This window comes from Aquarana catesbeiana, linkage group LG03 (genome assembly GCF_042186555.1).
Source record: "Aquarana catesbeiana isolate 2022-GZ linkage group LG03, ASM4218655v1, whole genome shotgun sequence".
Classification (NCBI taxonomy): Eukaryota; Metazoa; Chordata; class Amphibia; order Anura; family Ranidae; genus Aquarana; species Aquarana catesbeiana.
This window is the reverse complement of record NC_133326.1, coordinates 625,365,503-625,383,530: the sequence shown is the minus strand read 5'-3', so window position 1 is coordinate 625,383,530 and position 18,028 is coordinate 625,365,503. Positions and strand designations below refer to the sequence as shown.

Sequence of the window (18,028 nt, the reverse complement as noted above, 5' to 3'; positions counted from 1 at the left end):
ATAGGAGAGGGGTGTGGGGTGATATGGGGGGTGGTAATATATAGGAGAGGGGTGTGGGGTGTAATATGGGGGGTGGTAATATATAGGAGAGGGGTGTGGGGTGATATGGGGGGTGGTAATATATAGGAGAGGGGTGTGGGGTGTATATGGGGGGTGGTAATATATAGGAGAGGGGTGTGGGGTGATATGGGGGGTGGTAATATATAGGAGAGGGGTGTGGGGGTGATATAGGGGTGGTAATATATAGGAGAGGGGTGTGGGGTGTAATATGGGGGGTGGTAATATATAGGAGAGGGGTGTGGGGTGATATGGGGGGTGGTAATATATAGGAGAGGGGTGTGGGGGTGATATGGGGGGTGGTAATATATAGGAGAGGGGTGTGGGGTGATATGGGGGGTGGTAATATATAGGAGAGGGGTGTGGGGTGATATGGGGGGTGGTAATATATAGGAGAGGGGTGTGGGGGTGATATGGGGGGGTGGTAATATATAGGAGAGGGGTGTGGGGGTGATATGGGGGGTGGTAATATATAGGAGAGGGGTGTGGGGGTGATATGGGGGGTGGTAATATATAGGAGAGGGGTGTGGGGGTGATATGGGGGGTGGTAATATATAGGAGAGGGGTGTGGGGGTGATATGGGGGGGTGGTAATATATAGGAGAGGGGTGTGGGGGTGATATGGGGGGTGGTAATATATAGGAGAGGGGTGTGGGGGTGATATGGGGGGTGGTAATATATAGGAGAGGGGTGTGGGGTGATATGGGGGGTGGTAATATATAGGAGAGGGGTGTGGGGGTGATATGGGGGGTGGTAATATATAGGAGAGGGGTGTGGGGTGTAATATGGGGGGTGGTAATATATAGGAGAGGGGTGTGGGGGTGATATGGGGGGGTGGTAATATATAGGAGAGGGGTGGGGGGTGATATGGGGGGTGGTAATATATAGGAGAGGGGTGTGGGGTGTAATATGGGGGGTGGTAATATATAGGAGAGGGGTGTGGGGGTGATATGGGGGGGTGGTAATATATAGGAGAGGGGTGTGGGGGTGATATGGGGGGTGGTAATATATAGGAGAGGGGTGTGAGGTGATATGGGGGGTGGTAATATATAGGAGAGGGGTGTGGGGTGATATGGGGGGTGGTAATATATAGGAGAGGGGTGTGGGGTGTAATATGGGGGGTGGTAATATATAGGAGAGGGGTGTGGGGGTGATATGGGGGGGTGGTAATATATAGGAGAGGGGTGTGGGGTGATATGGGGGGTGGTAATATATAGGAGAGGGGTGTGGGGGTGATATGGGGGGTGGTAATATATAGGAGAGGGGTGTGGGGGTGATATGGGGGGTGGTAATATATAGGAGAGGGGTGTGGGGTGATATGGGGGGTGGTAATATATAGGAGAGGGGTGTGGGGTGTAATATGGGGGGTGGTAATATATAGGAGAGGGGTGTGGGGGTGATATGGGGGGTGGTAATATATAGGAGAGGGGTGTGGGGTGATATGGGGGGTGGTAATATATAGGAGAGGGGTGTGGGGTGATATGGGGGGTGGTAATATATAGGAGAGGGGTGTGGGGTGATATGGGGGGTGGTAATATATAGGAGAGGGGTGTGAAAGATATGACAAGAGTACAGCACACTTTTCTTGTATATTTCCATGTTTGATGTATTTTCCTCTTCCTGGTATCCATGATATGTAATATACGTGTTGATGACCTCCCCCTCTCGCACCCCGCTCTATCAGCACAGAAGACAGTCTCCATGGAAACTGTAGACATGTCCAGCTCGTACTCTTCTTGTATTTTGTCCAGAAGCGCTTCAACTTGTGCTCGCCTTTGATTGGCCAGCCTCCATGTCAATCACACAGAACAGCTGCCAGCCTGCCAGTGTACATTATCCAGGCCGCGGTTCTCACTCAGCCAATCAGCTGCCCCGTCCCGCCCACCGTGTGACAATGTTGCTGTTTCAGGCAAACCACACAGGTACTATCTACTTTGCTAGTGGTTTCCCGCTTATCCAATAGCGTAATTCGGAGAGGAGATAGCCAGTGTTACGAACCAATGGGCTGGCGATATCGTGGTGTGGGCGGCGCTTGTGAAATGTCCTCTGTAAAGTGGAAGACTGAAGGGGTCAGGACTGGCAGGTGATGGTGTCACGTACACATTGGCTTTGTGGTGGGCACAGGGACATCTCTCAGGCTATAGCAACCTGACATGTCTGGAGGACTGCGAGTCCCAGTGTTCTCTCATGGTCATAGGCTGGCAGAGCATGCTGGGACTTGTAGTTCTGACATATCAAAGAAGAAATAGGCAAGCTGTGCCTTCCTGTTGGTGGGGTGGGGTCCCAGCATGTGCTCCCCTCCCCCACCCTGGGGCTGCATCTCTCTGGCAGCAGTAGGTGTACACATTGGGGGACATCTGTTGAGGGACTCATGTGACATTGTTTTCTGTGTACTGTGGACAAAACTCCAGGCAAAGGTCTGAAAATGCGTCAAAATTTCACTTGCACCATCGGGGGGCGGTTTTCATTCTGTGGCAGCGCTACTTTAGAGCAGCAGATGGGTGAATTTATGAATAGGGCTGAACGTTGAGGGGTCGGTTTACACCGGCCCGGTGCGCTGCAGTGCGTTAGATGCATGAGTATCAGCAGCCAGACAGTGTAAATGGGCCCAGTGCGCTGCCTTACTGAGCTGTTTAGTTTGAAAAGCACTGACACATCACATGTTAGTGCATGAAACGCAGCACAACGCACACACATGGATAATCTGTGTGATGTATTGTGCAGTAAAACTACCATGCACCATTTTAAGTGCGCTTCCACCGCTAGGGTTGCCACCTGTCCAGGATTCACCTGGACAGTTCAAGTTTGAAATACGTCTGGGTTTCTGACCACCTGAAACCTGGACACATTATTCAGACTAGATTGTGGCTTACCATCAGGGTTGATGGCTGCAGTTGTCTAAGCCAACAGTGTCTGTTTCACTCTCTTTCACACTGCCCGAAACCAGCACTAACAATCCCCCCCTCCCCCCCACACAGACTGGAGAGAAGAGAGGGCTTGATCTGCTCCTCTTCCTACTGTATTTACCCCTCTGTGTCTGCCCACACTCCAATCCCCGACGCTGTGCCTCAGAAAAGCAATGTGAGGGCCAGAAATTTGAAGTCCAGCAGCCTTTAGATACATCTGTATGAGAGGTGCTGACTGCCAAGGGGCAAGTGAGCTCACCATCCATCCCTGTCTGTGACTGAAGTCTCCCCCCTTCTCTCTCCTGCCTCTGAGTGAGTACACTAAGGTAAATCCGGGTTCTCAGAGAACCCCTTACATCAGTGTTCCCCCTTACACCAGAGTTCACAGTGTTCCCCCATAAATCTGGGTTTCCAGAACATCCCTTATGTTCAAGTCCCCCTTACATCAGAGTCTGCAGAGTTCCCCCTTACAGTGTAAGGGAACTCTGCAAGTTCAGAAGAAAAAGGGGAACTCTGCTGATTCAGCTGTAAAGGGGGAACTCTGTGATTAAGTTCATATGATTAGAAATGTTATTTAATTGCAAAATATACAGTTGGGACGGAAAGTATTCAGACCCCCTTACATTTTTCACTCTTTGTTATATTGCAGCCATTTGCTAAAATCATTTAAGTTCATTTTTTTCCTCATTAATGTACACACAGCACCCCATATTGACAGAAAAACAGAATTGTTGACATTTTTTGCTGATTTATTAAAAAAGAAAAACTGAAATATCACATAGTCCTAAGTATTCAGACCCTTTGCTGTGACACTCATATATTTAACTCAGGTGCTGTCCATTTCTTCTAATCATCCTTGAGATGGTTCTACACCTTCATTTGAGTCCAGCTGTGTTTGATTATACTGATTGGACTTGATTAGGAAAGCCACACACCTGTCTATATAAGACCTTACAGCTCACAGTGCATGTCAGAGCAAATGAGAATCATGAGATCAAAGGAACTGCCTGAAGAGCTCAGAGACAGAATTGTGGCAAGGCACCGATCTGGCCATGGTTACAAAAAAATTTCTTCTGCTTTCCTAAGAGCACAGTGGCCTCCATAATCCTTAAATGGAAGATGTTTGGGACGACCAGAACCCTTCCTAGAGCTGGCCGTCCGGCCAAACTGAGCTATCTGGGGAGAAGAGCCTTGGTGAGAGAGGTAAAGAAGAACCCAAAGATCACTGTGGCTGAGCTCCAGAGATGCAGTTGGGAGATGGGAGAAAGTTGTAGAAAGTCAACCATCACTGCAGTCCTCCACCAGTCGGGGCTTTATGGCAGAGTGACCCGACGGAAGCCTCTCCTCAGTGCAAGACACATGAAAGCTCGCATGGAGTTTGCTAAAAAACACCTGAAGGACTCCAAGATGGTGAGAAATAAGATTCTTTGGTCTGATAAGACCAAGATAGAACTTTTTGGCCTTAATTCTAAGCGGTATGTGTGGAGAAAACCAGGCACTGCTCATCACCTGTTCAATACGGTCCCAACAGTGAAGCATGGTGGTGGCAGCATCATCATGCTGTGGGGGTATTTTTCAGCTGCAGGGACAGGACGACTGGTTGCAATCGAGGGAAAGATGAATGCGGCCAAGTACAGGGATATCCTGGACGAAAACCTTCTCCAGAGTGTTCAGGACCTCAGATTGGGCCAAAGGTTTACCTTCCAACAAGACAATGACCCTAAGCACACAGCTAAAATAACGAAGGAGTGGCTTCACAACAACTATGTGACTGTTCTTGAATGGCCCAGCCAGAGCCCTGATTAATCAATCAATCCTTTTTTTTTTTTTATATAATTCTCCTACTGGGCACCTTTACTCCCCGTCTCCCCCGTCTAGTCCAATTTTCAGCTTTCAGCGTTGTCTCACTTTGAATGACAATTGGATGGTCATACAACGCTGTACCAAAACAAGCCTAAAATTAAAAAAAAAAACGATCACGGCTTCCCAGCCGTGGCAGCGCCGTTTTTTTTAATGCAGAGGCCGGGCGTGACATCATAACATCGCGCCGGCCTCCGAACAATCATAGAGACTCCAGCGACCATCTGGTCCGCCGAAAATCTCTATCGTCACCATCCGGGGCCGGTGGATCCATTCTCCGCCTCACCGATGGAAGCGGTGAGTCGGTAGAAGCACCGGAGTGCGGCGGGAGGGGGGGCGTCCCCTCCCTGCCAACCGTAAGAATGATCAAGCGGAGGAACAGCCGCTATGATCGTTCTTATGGTGCAGGGAATCGCCGGCTGAAAACGGCAATATCTGAATGATGTCTGTAGCTGCAGGCATCATTCAGATATCCCCGCACAAAGTCAAGGACGTTCCTGAACATCCTACATGGGGGCGAAGTGGTTAAAATCGATAAAAGTTTTCTTTCTCCAGGTTTTTTTTCCCCTTTATTTTCACCTGGTGATGCAGCCAGTAACACACTTTGGGAAAGATTTACTAAAACTGTACAGTGCAAAATCTGGAGCAGCTGTGCATGGTAGCCAATCAGCTTCTTACTTCAGCTTGTTCAATTAAGCATCAAAGCGGTTGTAAACCTCGGACATAAAATACGAACAACGCATATCCCTCTATAGTGTGTACTTGTCTCTATTAAGAACACTAAGGGATTGATTTACTAAGACTGGAGAGTACAAAATCTGGTGCAGCAGTTCATGGTAGCCAATCAGCTTCTAACTTCAGCTTTTTAAACAAAGCTTTGACAATAAAACCTGGAAGCTGATTGGTTTCTATGAAGAGCTGCACGAGACTTTGCACGCTCCAGTTTTAGTAAATAAACCCCAATGCATCATTTCTGTCTGCTGCTTCGTTAATCTATTATCAGCATGAGTCACTTCGGACAAGTTTTCCTGACACCAAGAGAAAGAAGGTAACAGGGGAGGGATCTCCAGCTGATTGATAGTTACAGCTCTGTTCCTGTGTGAAGGGGGTGTGTCTCTTTCCTCCGATCAGAACTCTCCTCGCTGAGCCGAGCTCTCCGTCCCCTTTTTTCTGAACTCTCAGACAAGCTTATAAATTCAGCACTTTGAACACATGTAGAGAAGAGAAGACTGCAGATAAACAGGTACAACGTATATAGGAGGATTTGTTCCATCTCTGTGGTACACCTGAGGCCAGTCACTTCACTGGGTATATGTGAGAGTTTACAACCACTAAACAATAAAACCTGGAAGCGGATTGGTTTCACCAGATTTTGCAGTTTTAGTAAATCTCCCCCATTCTGTCTTAGGGTGTCTCCACTCTAGTGGAGGAGCAATGGAGACACTTTTGCACAGCAGCATTGCCAAGCTGGGGAGAGGGTAGTGTTAGATGGCCTAGCAGATTTAAAGCAGCATTATACCCAAAAGCAAACATTTATTATATTGCAGCTTACCAATTCTTAGATGTGATGACTGACTGTATTAGTTTCCTTTTTTAAGCCTTCTTGCTTCTATTTCCATCTGGTGATTCAGCCAACAAATCTGTTGTTTTTCACAAACTCAAGCTCTCCAGCAGAATGTATCAGTTTACCTGGATGAGTCAAACCACTTAAAGTGGTGTTCCACCCATTTAAAAGTCAGCAGCTACAAAAAGTGTAGCTGCTGACTTTTAATAAACAGACACTTACCTGACCCACAGTTCAGCGATGCGGGCGCACGATGCCTCGCTCCTCTCTGTGGTGCCGGCATTGTAACTGTGGGCGAGCCGAGCTGCGCGTTGTGAATGGCTGGGCAATCTTCTGGGACCTGTGACGTGTCTCAGAAGATTGCAGGGAGGAAGGGGGAGAGGTGAACTTCCTTCCGGTGCCACAGCGCCAGGGTAGGTAGTGGGAGCTGGGTGCCTGTCAAAACTGGGTGCCCGCTCCCCCCTAAAAAAAAAAAATGACATGCTAAATGTGGCATGTCAGGGGGTCACCAATACTTAAAGCGGAAGTTCCATTTTTGGGTGGAATTCCGCTTTAACACGTGCAGGGGTGATTAAATGGTTAACTTTTTTATTATTATTATTATTATTTTTAGGTGTTATGCATGGGCTCAAATCGCACTGCAAAGAATCGCATGAGATTTGAACAGGAATGTGGTGCGATTCCAGTGCAAATCGCATATGGTTTCCCGTCAACTCCAGATCTGCACGGTCATAGTGTGCGCCGATGATGGAAAACCACAGCCACTTGTGGTGCTCACAGGGCTGGAGGAGATGTAGAAAGTTCTGGGACCCCTGTAAATCGTCTTGAAGCGCACACGTGGTATAGGGCTGAAGTGGTGTCACCTTGGACCGCCTGTACATTTCCTCCAGCCCTGTGAGCACCGCAAGCGGCTGTGGTTTTCCATCCTTGGCAGGTCCCGCGTGAAGGGGACACTATGACCGTGCAGATTTGGATTTGACATATTACAGATATGTACTTTTAACATGTGAGTTGTTATAACATTTTTTAATAAACTGTTTGCCCATTGCTACACTTAGATGGCGCTTCCCTGTCTTTCTTTACTGGGTTCACACAGGAGTGGTGGGCGAAACTGCATGTGATTTAGAAAAGAATTACACGGCATTCCTGTTCAAATCGCATCCAATACTTTGTAGCGTGATTTGAGCCCATTAATTTTGCAAAGATATTGGTACTTGGTATCGGCGTGTACTTGACCGAAAGTATCGGTACTTGTCGCCAGTAAACACTAGTATCGGTGCAGCCCTGCTATTCACAGCTGTTATAAATGTAACCCATTCATAACAGTTCAAAACATTGCTGTTACAATGATCATCATTGTAACAGCAATCAAAGTGACACTGAACTACTGTGATGATAGTATATAAAATATAGTAAGAAAAAAAAAAATTTTTTTAAATGTTGAAAAAATTAAATAAAAATAGTAATTAGTAATAGTAAAAAATAGTAAATAGTATTCCTGACCACTGCCACACCAGTCATATGATGACGCTGTACTGTACTGGGGAGTGGTGTAAAGAAAAAAAAAGTGAAAAAAAAAAAATTTAATTTCTTCATTTTCGAAAAAAACTGTAATGCCCCGTACACACGGTCGGATTTTCCAATGGAAAATGTGTGATAGGACCTTGTTGTCGGAAATTCCGACCATGTGTGGGCTCCATCACACATTTTCCATCGGATTTTCCGACACACAAAGTTTGAGAGCTTGCTATAAAATTTTCCGACAACAAAATCCGTTGTCGGAATTTCCGATCGTGTGTACAGAAATCCGACGCACAAAGTGCCACGCATGCTCAGAATAAATAAAGAGATGAAAGCTATTGGCTACTGCCCCGTTTAAAGTCCCGACGTACGTGTTTTACGTCACCACGTTCAGAACGATCGGATTTTCCGACAACTTTGTATGACCCTGTGTATGCAAGGCAAGTTTGAGCCAACATCCGTCGGAAAAAATCCTAGGATTTTGTTGTCGGAATGTCCGATCAATGTCCGACCGTGTGTACGGGGCATTAGAAAAAAATTGCAACTTCAAAAAACTCACCATGCCTCTTACTAAATGCCTAATGCCCCGTACACACGGTCGGACTTTGTTCGGACATTCCGACATCAAAATCCTAGGATTTTTTCCGACGGATCGTTCTAAACGCGGTGAAGTAAAACACGTACGTCGGGACTATAAACGGGGCAGTGGCCAATAGCTTTCATCTCTTTATTTATTCTGAGCATGCGTGGCACTTTGTCCGTCGGATTTGTGTACACACGATTGGAGTTTCCGACAACGGATTTTGTTGTCGGAAAATTTTATAGCAAGCTCTCAAACTTTGTGTGTCGGAAAATCAGATGGAAAATGTGTGATGGAGCCCACACACGGTCGGAATTTCCGACAACAAGGTCCTATCACACGGGCATTAGACTGTCTGCTTTCCAAAAAGGGGTAATTTGGGGGTATTTATACTGTTCTGGCAGTTTAGGGCCTCAAGAAATGAGAGGCCGTCAGTACATCAGGATTGATTCATTTTCAGATATATATATATATACCATAGTTTGCAGATGCTATAAATTTCACACAAACCAATTTATATACACTTATTGGGATTTTCTTTTTTTTTTTAACCAAAGATATGTAGCAGAATACATTTTAGCCTAAATATATGAAGAAAATGTGATTTTATTGGATATGTTTTATGATAGAAAGTATAAAATATTGTTTTTTTTTTTCAAAATGTTTGGTCTTTCTTGGTTTATATAGCAAAAAAAAAAAAAATTCAGCGGTGATCGAATACCACCAAAAGAAAGCTCTATTTCTGTGAAAAAAATTATATACATTTTATTTGGGTACAGTGTTGCATGACCGAGCAATTGCCAGTTAAAGGAGCACAGCACTGAATAGCAAAAAATGCTCTGATCATGAAGGGGGTAAATCTTTCCGGAGCTCAGGTGGTTAACCACTTGCTTATTGGGCACTTAAACCCCTGCTCTGTCCAGACCAATTTTCAGCTTTCAGCGCTGATGCACTTTGAATGACAATTGCGCGGTCATACAACACTGTACCCAAATTATATTTTTATCATTTTTCCCCACAAATAGAGCTTTCTTTTGGTGGTATTTGGTAGGGGTGCAACGGATCGTCGCAGATCCGTGATCCGAACGGTGCAACCTGTTCGGATCGGCACACTTGCGCTCCGCGGAGCGTGCCGCTGCCTCGGCCTTAGGAAAGGCCGCGGCTTCGGCCTAGCTCCGGAGCGGTGGCCATCTTGGTACACCCGGCAGCCGTTTATCACATGATCGCTCCGTCAAATGACGGAGCGATCACTTGTAAACAAACCGGCGTCATGATATGACGCTGGTTCCTCTCTCCCCTCTGTGTACTGATCTGTACAGTGGAAAGGAGAGATCGGATGGCAGCAGCGCTGTGGGCTGGATCTGTAGTGCCCACTGCGCTGCTCTGTGAAATTGCAGTCACATCCATGGATCCATCCATCCATGCTTATCCATCCCTCCATACCCTGCCAATACTCTGCTATACCCTGCCATACCCTGCCAATACTCTGCCAATACTCTGCATACCTGCCAATACTCTGCCATACCCTGCCAATACTCTGCCATACCCTGCCAATACTAGGGGTGCAACGGATCATCACCGATCCGTGATCCGAACGGTTCAACCTGTTCAGATTGGCGCACATGCGCTCGCTGCCTCGGGCCTTAGTTAAGGCTGTGGCTTCAGCCTAGCTCTGGTGCAGCGGCCATCTTGGTACACCCGGCGGCAGCAGTGCGTGCTGACGTCATCACCCCTCAACTGGTGGATCTGATCTGGCTGGCTTGGCGGCTTCTATTCTGTAAGGTAAGACTAAACAACACTAGTCTTCCTTCCTAATTCCTATACTCATTCTGTATATACAGTGGGGGAGATGTGGATATTATTACAGTGGGGGAGATTGTGGATATTATTACAGTAGGTGAGATTGTGGATATTACAGTGGGGGAGATGACGTGGATATTTCAGTGGGGGAGATTTTTTTTTGTTGATCCGAAAATTATCTGAACCGTGACTCCTGATCCGAGGAACGATCCGAACCGTGAGTTTTTTGATCTGTCGCACCCCTAGTATTTGGTCACCTCTGCGGTTTTTATTTTTTGTTAAAACATGTAAAAAGACAGAATTTAAAAAAAAAAAAAAATTGTATTTTTGTATATTTTGTTATAAAATTTTGTAAACAGGTAATTTTTTTGCTTCGTTGATGTACGCTCATGAGGCGGCACTGATGGGCACCGATAGGTGTCAGTGATGGGCACTGATGAGTGGCAGTGATGGGCACTGACGGGTGGCAATAATGAGCACTGATCAGCACTGGTTGGTTACACTGATAGGCAGCACTGCTATGTGCCACCGATTGGCACCACTGGTGGGCATTGATAGTTGGCACTTGTGGGCATTGATAGGTGGCACTGGTGGGCACTGGCAGGTGGCACTTTCAGGGGGTACTGGTGGCACAGATGAGGCAGAATTGCCTCTTCCCCTTCGGGACCGATGTCCCTTGCACATAAGCCGGTGATCAGCTTTTTTTTCTCCTCACGCTGTCAGAAAAAAAAAAGATTACCGAGCTTTTGTTTACATCATGTGATCAGCTGTCATTGGCTGACAGCTGATCACGTGGTAACGGGCCGGGATCGCCCCCTTACTCGGATCTGTGATCACCCGACACACCGCGCGTGCCCTGCAGGGGGCGCGTGCAAAGGGGAGGCCGTCATATGACGGCCTCCCGGAAATTCAGGTCCACGCTGTGGCCATCATTCTGCTATAGCGCGGACGCCAAGTGGTTAAAGAAAGTTTAAAAATCACAAACTTACTGGCAGGATCATCAGGTAAAAAAAAAGGGAAAAAAAGAATTTCAATTGAAAACAGTCATATTCAAAACATTAAATTTTCTAAAAGTTAATGGGACATTTCAACATTAGATTTCAATCGTAGCGATAAGGATGATTGAAGCAGAAGGATGTGTTTTTGTTTTTTTTTTTTTTTTTTTTTTTGCTGAATGAATGACAACCTAACTATGGAAGAAGGAAAATCATGTTTATTGTAATGTTGTAATGTTGTAATGTTGCATGTGCTAGATAAAGTTTGATCCGAATATAGAACTTTCTGATACAATAGTTTTTATTGAGCAAAACAATATCAAGATACAGGCTTGAGCAAAAAAGGAAAAATTGTCCCACGAAGGGGGGCGCAACAGTGTAGCACATGTAGATACAAAAGAAACACATTTTCAAATGTTTCAAAGTGAAAAGTAGAAGCATCAGGCGGGAGTCTAGTTTCGGAAGTGATAATGAGTATCTGGGCACGGAGGCCAAGGACATAGTAAAGCAAAGGGAGTTGGACCGCCATGCATGCCAACATGTACTGTGACATACTGAAGCAGAGCGTGATCCCCTCCCTTCAAAGACTGGAAGGGGCAGTCTCCGGCAGACTGGCAGGTCAGTATTCCAACATAATGACCCCAACACACACCTCCAAGATGACCACTGCCTTGCTAAAGAAGCTGAGGGTAAAGGTGATGGACTGGCCAAGCATGTCTCCAGACCTAAACCCTATTGAGCATCTGTGGGGCATCCTCAAACGGAAGGTGGAGGAGTGCAAGATCTCTAACATCCACCAGCTCTGTGATGTCATCATGGAGGAGTTGAAGAGGACTCCAGTGACAACCTGTGAAGCTCTGGTGATCTCCATGCCCAAGAGGGTTAAGGCAGTGCTTAAAAATAATGGTGGCCACACAAAATATTGACACTTTGGACCCAATTTGGACATTTTCACTTAGACCCCTTTCACACCGAGCCGCCTATAGCGTCAAAATGACGCTATTTTTTGCGGCGCATTTCGGCCGCTAGCGGGTCGCTTTTGCCCCCCCGCTAGCGGGCGAGAAAGGGTTAAAACAGCCCGCAATGCACCGCAATAGCAGCATTTTGCCGGCGGTATCCCAGCGCTGCCCCATTGATTTCAATGGGGAGCAGCGGAGGAGGAGCGGTAAACACACTGCTCTTTCACCGCTCCAAAGAAGCTGCTGGCAGGACTTTTCACACTGGAAACAATGGAGCAGCTGTTTAAGGGCGGATTGCAGGTGCTATTTTTAACACTATAGCGCCTGCAAAACGCCCTCGGTGTGAAAGGGGTCTTAGGGGTGTACTCACTTTTGTTGCCTGTTGTTTAGACATCAATGGCTGTGTGTTGAGTTATTTTGAAGGGACAACAAATTTACACTGTTATACAAGCTGTACACTCACTACTTTTAAATTGTAGCAAAGTGTCTTTTCTTCGGTGTTGTCACATGAAAAGATATAATAAAATATTTACAAAAATGTGAGGGGTGTACTCACTTTTGTGAGATACTGTATCCCCAGTGAAGTGACTAGCTTCATACGATAAACAGAGATGAAACAAACCTATGTGCCCGTTTATCTGCAGCCCTCTCTTCTCTACAGCCATTTAAAGTGCAAAATTTACACAGAATGTCTTAGCTCCAGAAGGCAGGAATCTGATGCCACACAGCACAGAGCTGAGTGTAATCTGAGACCTGAGAGGAGGCAATGGACACCCTCCCACTACACAGTCTCATAAGGAAACATGCAGAGTGGAGGTTGTCTGTCACCTGCTGTGTGCTGGATGGGGGGCAGGGCCGTCTCCTATGATTCCCTGATGTCGACATAAAGATGAACTTTACCTATAACAACTTGATAAAAAATATTGTTCTTTAGCAAGGAACATACAGTACATATCACATTAAATAATTATACTACCTAAATTAGTGTGTGCTGTAAATTGCCTCCAGCATTGCTCCTGTTTCTTCTTGCTGGAGGCGGCCATTTAGCTGAAGCCCAGAGCCCCTGAACAGCAGTAACTCATAAAGCGGAACCAAACCCATGGATTTAACAGTTTCAACAAACAATTACATTCCTGGAATGCCAGGATTGCTAACTGTCACATTTGCTTGTTTCCTCAACTAAACTGTCAAACCATCAAATGGCTGCAGTCATAACTGATCACATGTGCAGCACCATGGCAACAGATCAAACAGAAGCAGCTTCCTTGGCTGTAAAAGATAAGGGGCCTCAATTTAAGGCTGTCAGCAGATTGGCATCTACAACTTCAGCAGTGCCTACAAATAGAGAGCAACTGACCATGTGCAGAGCAGGGTGAGACAGTGTATTACTGGATATTAAACAGTATAGACACTTATTTGTAATGTTTTACATAGCTATACCTGCAAAAGGGGCCAGCCTGAAGTCACCTAGCAGGACTTCATTTTCTGAATAAAGTTCCACTTTAAGACTTGACTAATGCAGACAGCACACTAAGTTCTATGGACTGAGGCTAGCAGACACTATATGAGGATATGCTTTGTTAATTTTTCATTTTAGAGGTTTACAACCACTTTAAGTCTCGCCATCTGGCTCACCAATCTTTTTCAGCATTGCTTAGCTTTACAGCAGAATTGATATGTGTTTCCTTCCCCCAATACATTTTAACTTTTCTGTGAACCCTGAATTTATGTTACTGAAAGTTCCCTGAAAGGATATTGACTGTACTTTTTCTTGTACAGGCCGGGGAGAAAGAATGCAGTTCTACGTCTCTCGCCTCCTCCTGATGGTGACACGGGCTGCCCTGCGGGTGTCAGGTGTTCTTTTCTGGATACTAGTTTATGTTGCCTCTCTGTTGGCAGCAGTCTCCTACCTTCCTGATGCCCTGAGACTTATAACAAGAGGACCATTCAGGGCATTTTACTGGAAGCAACGCAGGACTGCCCCATCCTGTTTAACAAGCAGCAAGCATGGGCAGCATGGATACATCCGGATAAAGGTAAGAAATGTAATATTAAAAGATATGTGCACTTCTTAGGGGCTCCCCTTTTCCATTGTTTTTTGTAGTATACTTTCACAGTGTCAGAAACCATGAATCAGATCGAGTCAGAAGTACAGTTAAATCACACTTGTTTAATAATAAAAGTAAAAAGAACAAACGTAGTCAAAACATAGCCAAAGTCTGGTAACTGGAACGGATAGTCAGACAAGCCAGAAAGTCAGAGAACAACCTAGTGGAACAGCAAGCAGGATCTGGAGCCAGAAGGAATATCAGCCAAGCAAGTCTTTAACAGGAACACAGTAGATAGTTTCTGTGATGTTGACCATGGCGAAAGCAGAGATCATCTGGGCTGGACGGCTTAAGTAGGCAGGACTGACGAGCAGGATATCATCAACAGGTGAGTCACTGTGGAGAGATAAGAGTTGGCAATTAGCCGACAGCTGAGCGGCCAGCTCAGACACGGAAGGGCTGAGCCCAGCCCTGACACACAGCTTCTCAGGGACCTAAGCCACAGGGCCTGCCAGGGGCTGAATGAGAACTCTTCCAAGTCTTGTCACCACTCGCACCTCCTGCATTAGCTAGGTGTGACCTGAACTCCATTCACTTCAGTGGGAAAGTCTGTCAACAGCTTGGCAATGTGGCCTTCAGGGAAGACCTATAGACATGTAAAGGTTCCTCTGTTCTATTATGTGTGAAGGTAGGATTCGTGGCATTCACTAATGTTCTGCTCTTTGTTTGTCCAGAATTCTGGGATGCGCTTTCATTATGTGGCATCTGGAGAAAAAGGGAGCCCATTAATGCTGCTCCTCCACGGCTTCCCTGAAAACTGGTAATGTGATTTGGTAATTTTAGGTTTAATGTGTACATCTTTATGCTGATGTGCTTCTTATCATTGTATAAACACAGTTCATAAAAATTAGATAAAAGTGTCAAAATCATCCATAGCAGCTAATCATATTGGAGCTGACATTTTCATAACTGGAGAACTCCACAATAATCTCCTTAATAAATAAAGAAACAAAATACAGTAGTTCCTTGGATTACGAGCATAATTCGTTCCAGATGCATGCTTGTACTCCAAAGCACTCGTACAGTATATCAAAGCAACTTTCCCCATAGGAATCAATGGGAACTCAGATAATTTGTTCCAGTGTCACTGCTAGTGTAAGCAGTACCGCATGTGGCCTGAGGATGAGGGGGGCCGGAGACACTCAGAAACGCTCAGAAACACTCGGGAACGCACCTCTGGCCATGTCGCGGTACTGCTTATACCAGAGGGTTGTATCCGTCTCGTCTTGCGAGACAACGCTTGCAAATCGAGTCAGGATTTTTTTTAAAAACCAGCTCATATTGCAAAACGCTCGTAAACCGCGTTACTCGCAATCCGAGGTTTTGCTGTATATGCAAAACCTTCATAAGTTGCTTTGAAATATACAATGTAATAAAACATATAAAAAAATGAGTACCCTGGTGCAGTAGTAACTTCAACTAGTTTGCAGAGTGTCCTAGGAGCCATGAAACCCATGGGACTTTGTTGTGCATGCTTTTAACTTCAAGATTTTTACCTGGACCTTTCCAATCTCCCATGCTGTGATGTTGGCTTTAGCCAATCAAATTGATTGGCCAATAGCAGACTGGAGGGCCAAAACTTCACTCTTATAGCTCAAATAAAAAATTGCCTATTACGGCACTCTGGACTTTTAATTAGGCAGACACTATATAAAGAAGCTAATGTATTCTGCAGGCACCCAGATTTACTAACATTACATTGGCTACAGGTAGCAAATACAGTGCACCCGGAAAGTATTCACATCGATTCACTTTTTCCACATTTTGTTATGTTACAGCCTTATTCCAAAATGGATTAAATTCATTATTTTCCTCAAAATTCTACAAACAATACCCCACAATGACAACGTGAAAGAAGTTTGTTTGAAATCTTTTCAAATTTATTAAAAATGAAAAAACAAAAACAATCAAATGTACAAAAGTATTCACAGCCTTTGCTTAATACTTTGTTGAAGCACCTCAAGTCTTTTTGAATATGATGCTACAAGCTTGGAACACCTATTTTTGGGCAGTTTCTCCCATTTTTATTTTCAGGACCAGTCAAGCTCCATCTGTTTGGATGGGGAGCATCGGTGCACAGCCATTTTCAGATCTCTCCAGAGATGTTCAATCGGGGTCAAGTCTGGGCTCTGGATGGGCCACTCAAGGACATTCACAGAGTTGTCCCGTAGTCACTCCTTTGTTATCTTGGCTGTGTGCTTAGGGTTGTTGTCCTGTTGGAAGATAAACCTTCACCCCAAGTCTGAAGTTCAGATCACTCTGGAGCAGGTTTTCATCAAGGATATCTCTGTACATTGCTGTGTTCATCTTTCCCTTTATCCTGACTAGTCTCCCAGTTCCTGCCGCTGAAAAACATCCCCACAGCATGATGCTGCCACCACCATGCTTGACTTTAGAGATGGTATTGGACAGGTGATCAGCGGTGCCTGGATTCCTCCAGATATGATGCTTGCCATTAGGCCAGAGAGTTCAATCTTTGTTTCATCATACAATTCCTTGGACTTCATGGCTTGGTTTGTGCTCTAACATGAACTGTTAACTATGGGACCTTATATAGACAGGTGTGTGCCTTTCCAAATCATGTCCAATCAACTGAATTTACCACAGGTGGACTCCAATCAAGTTGTAGAAACATCTTAAGGAGAAACATCTTAAGGATGATCAGTGTGAACAGGAAGCACCTGAGCTCAATTTTGAGTGCTTTTTTGTTTTTTATTCTTTATCAAATTTGCAAAGATTTCAAAACAAACTTCTTTGACGTTGTAATTATGGGGTATTGTTTGTAGAATTTTGAGGAAAATTAATTAATTTAATCCATTTTGGAATAAGGCTGTAAGGTAACAAAATGTGGGAAAAAAGGAAGCGCTGTGACTACTTTCCAGATGCAATGTACTTTTACTTTCAGGTAATTTATATTTCAACTCATGATGTCACAGTGTGAATCGGGGAGAATGCTAGTTTCTCAAATATTCTGGTATTGGCTCATCTGTCCTTTTTGGGCTATCTGGGCTAATTTTGGTTAGGGTAAACTGATTGACTCATCTCTAGTTAAAGTGGCTATAAACCCTTATACATACTGAGTGAAATGACTGGCCTCAGGTGATACACAGGGATTAAACAAATCCTCCTACATAAGTTGTGCCTGTTTACATGCAGCCTTCTCTTCACTACATCTGTTCACTACAAAGTCCAAAATTTATACGGCTTTTCTGAGTTGTCAGAAAAGGGGGTGGAGAGCTGAAATTAAACACTGCAGAGCTCAGTGAGGAGAGCTCTGAGAGCTCATTGGAGGAAAGGGACACCCCCCCCCCCCTTTTCACACAGGAACAGAGCTGAAGCTGTCAATTACAGGCTGTGCGTTGGAGCTCCATCTCCTGTCACCTTTTTTACTTGGTGTCAGGAAAACTTGTCAGAAGAGACTCATGCAGATAGCAGAGGAACAGGGCAGCAGAAAGAAATGACACTTAGGAGTTGATTTTCTAAAACGGGAGAGTGCAAAATCAGGTTCAGCTGTGCATGGTAGCCAATCCGCTTCTAACTGCAGCCTGTTAAAAAAAAAAAACAAAAAAAAACTGGAAGTTGATTGGTTTCTATGCAGAACTGCACCATATTTTGCACTCTCCAGTTTTAGTAAATCAACCCCTTAGTGCTCTGGAATTGAGACAAGTACACACTATAA

The 18,028-nt window shown here is 45.1% G+C and overlaps 1 protein-coding gene across 1 annotated transcript in view; it reads left to right on the top strand.

Moving 5' to 3' along the window:
* The first annotated feature begins 2,066 nt into the window (after positions 1-2,066).
* EPHX3 (epoxide hydrolase 3) overlaps positions 2,067-18,028 on the top strand; it is a 35,279-nt gene continuing 19,317 nt past the window's right edge. Inside the window, exons 1-3 of the mRNA XM_073622383.1 lie at positions 2,067-2,139; positions 14,021-14,277; positions 15,024-15,109. Of these exons, the coding sequence (XP_073478484.1) occupies positions 14,035-14,277; positions 15,024-15,109 (329 nt within the window). The 5' untranslated portion in view covers positions 2,067-2,139; positions 14,021-14,034. The remainder of the gene's footprint in view (positions 2,140-14,020; positions 14,278-15,023; positions 15,110-18,028) is intronic.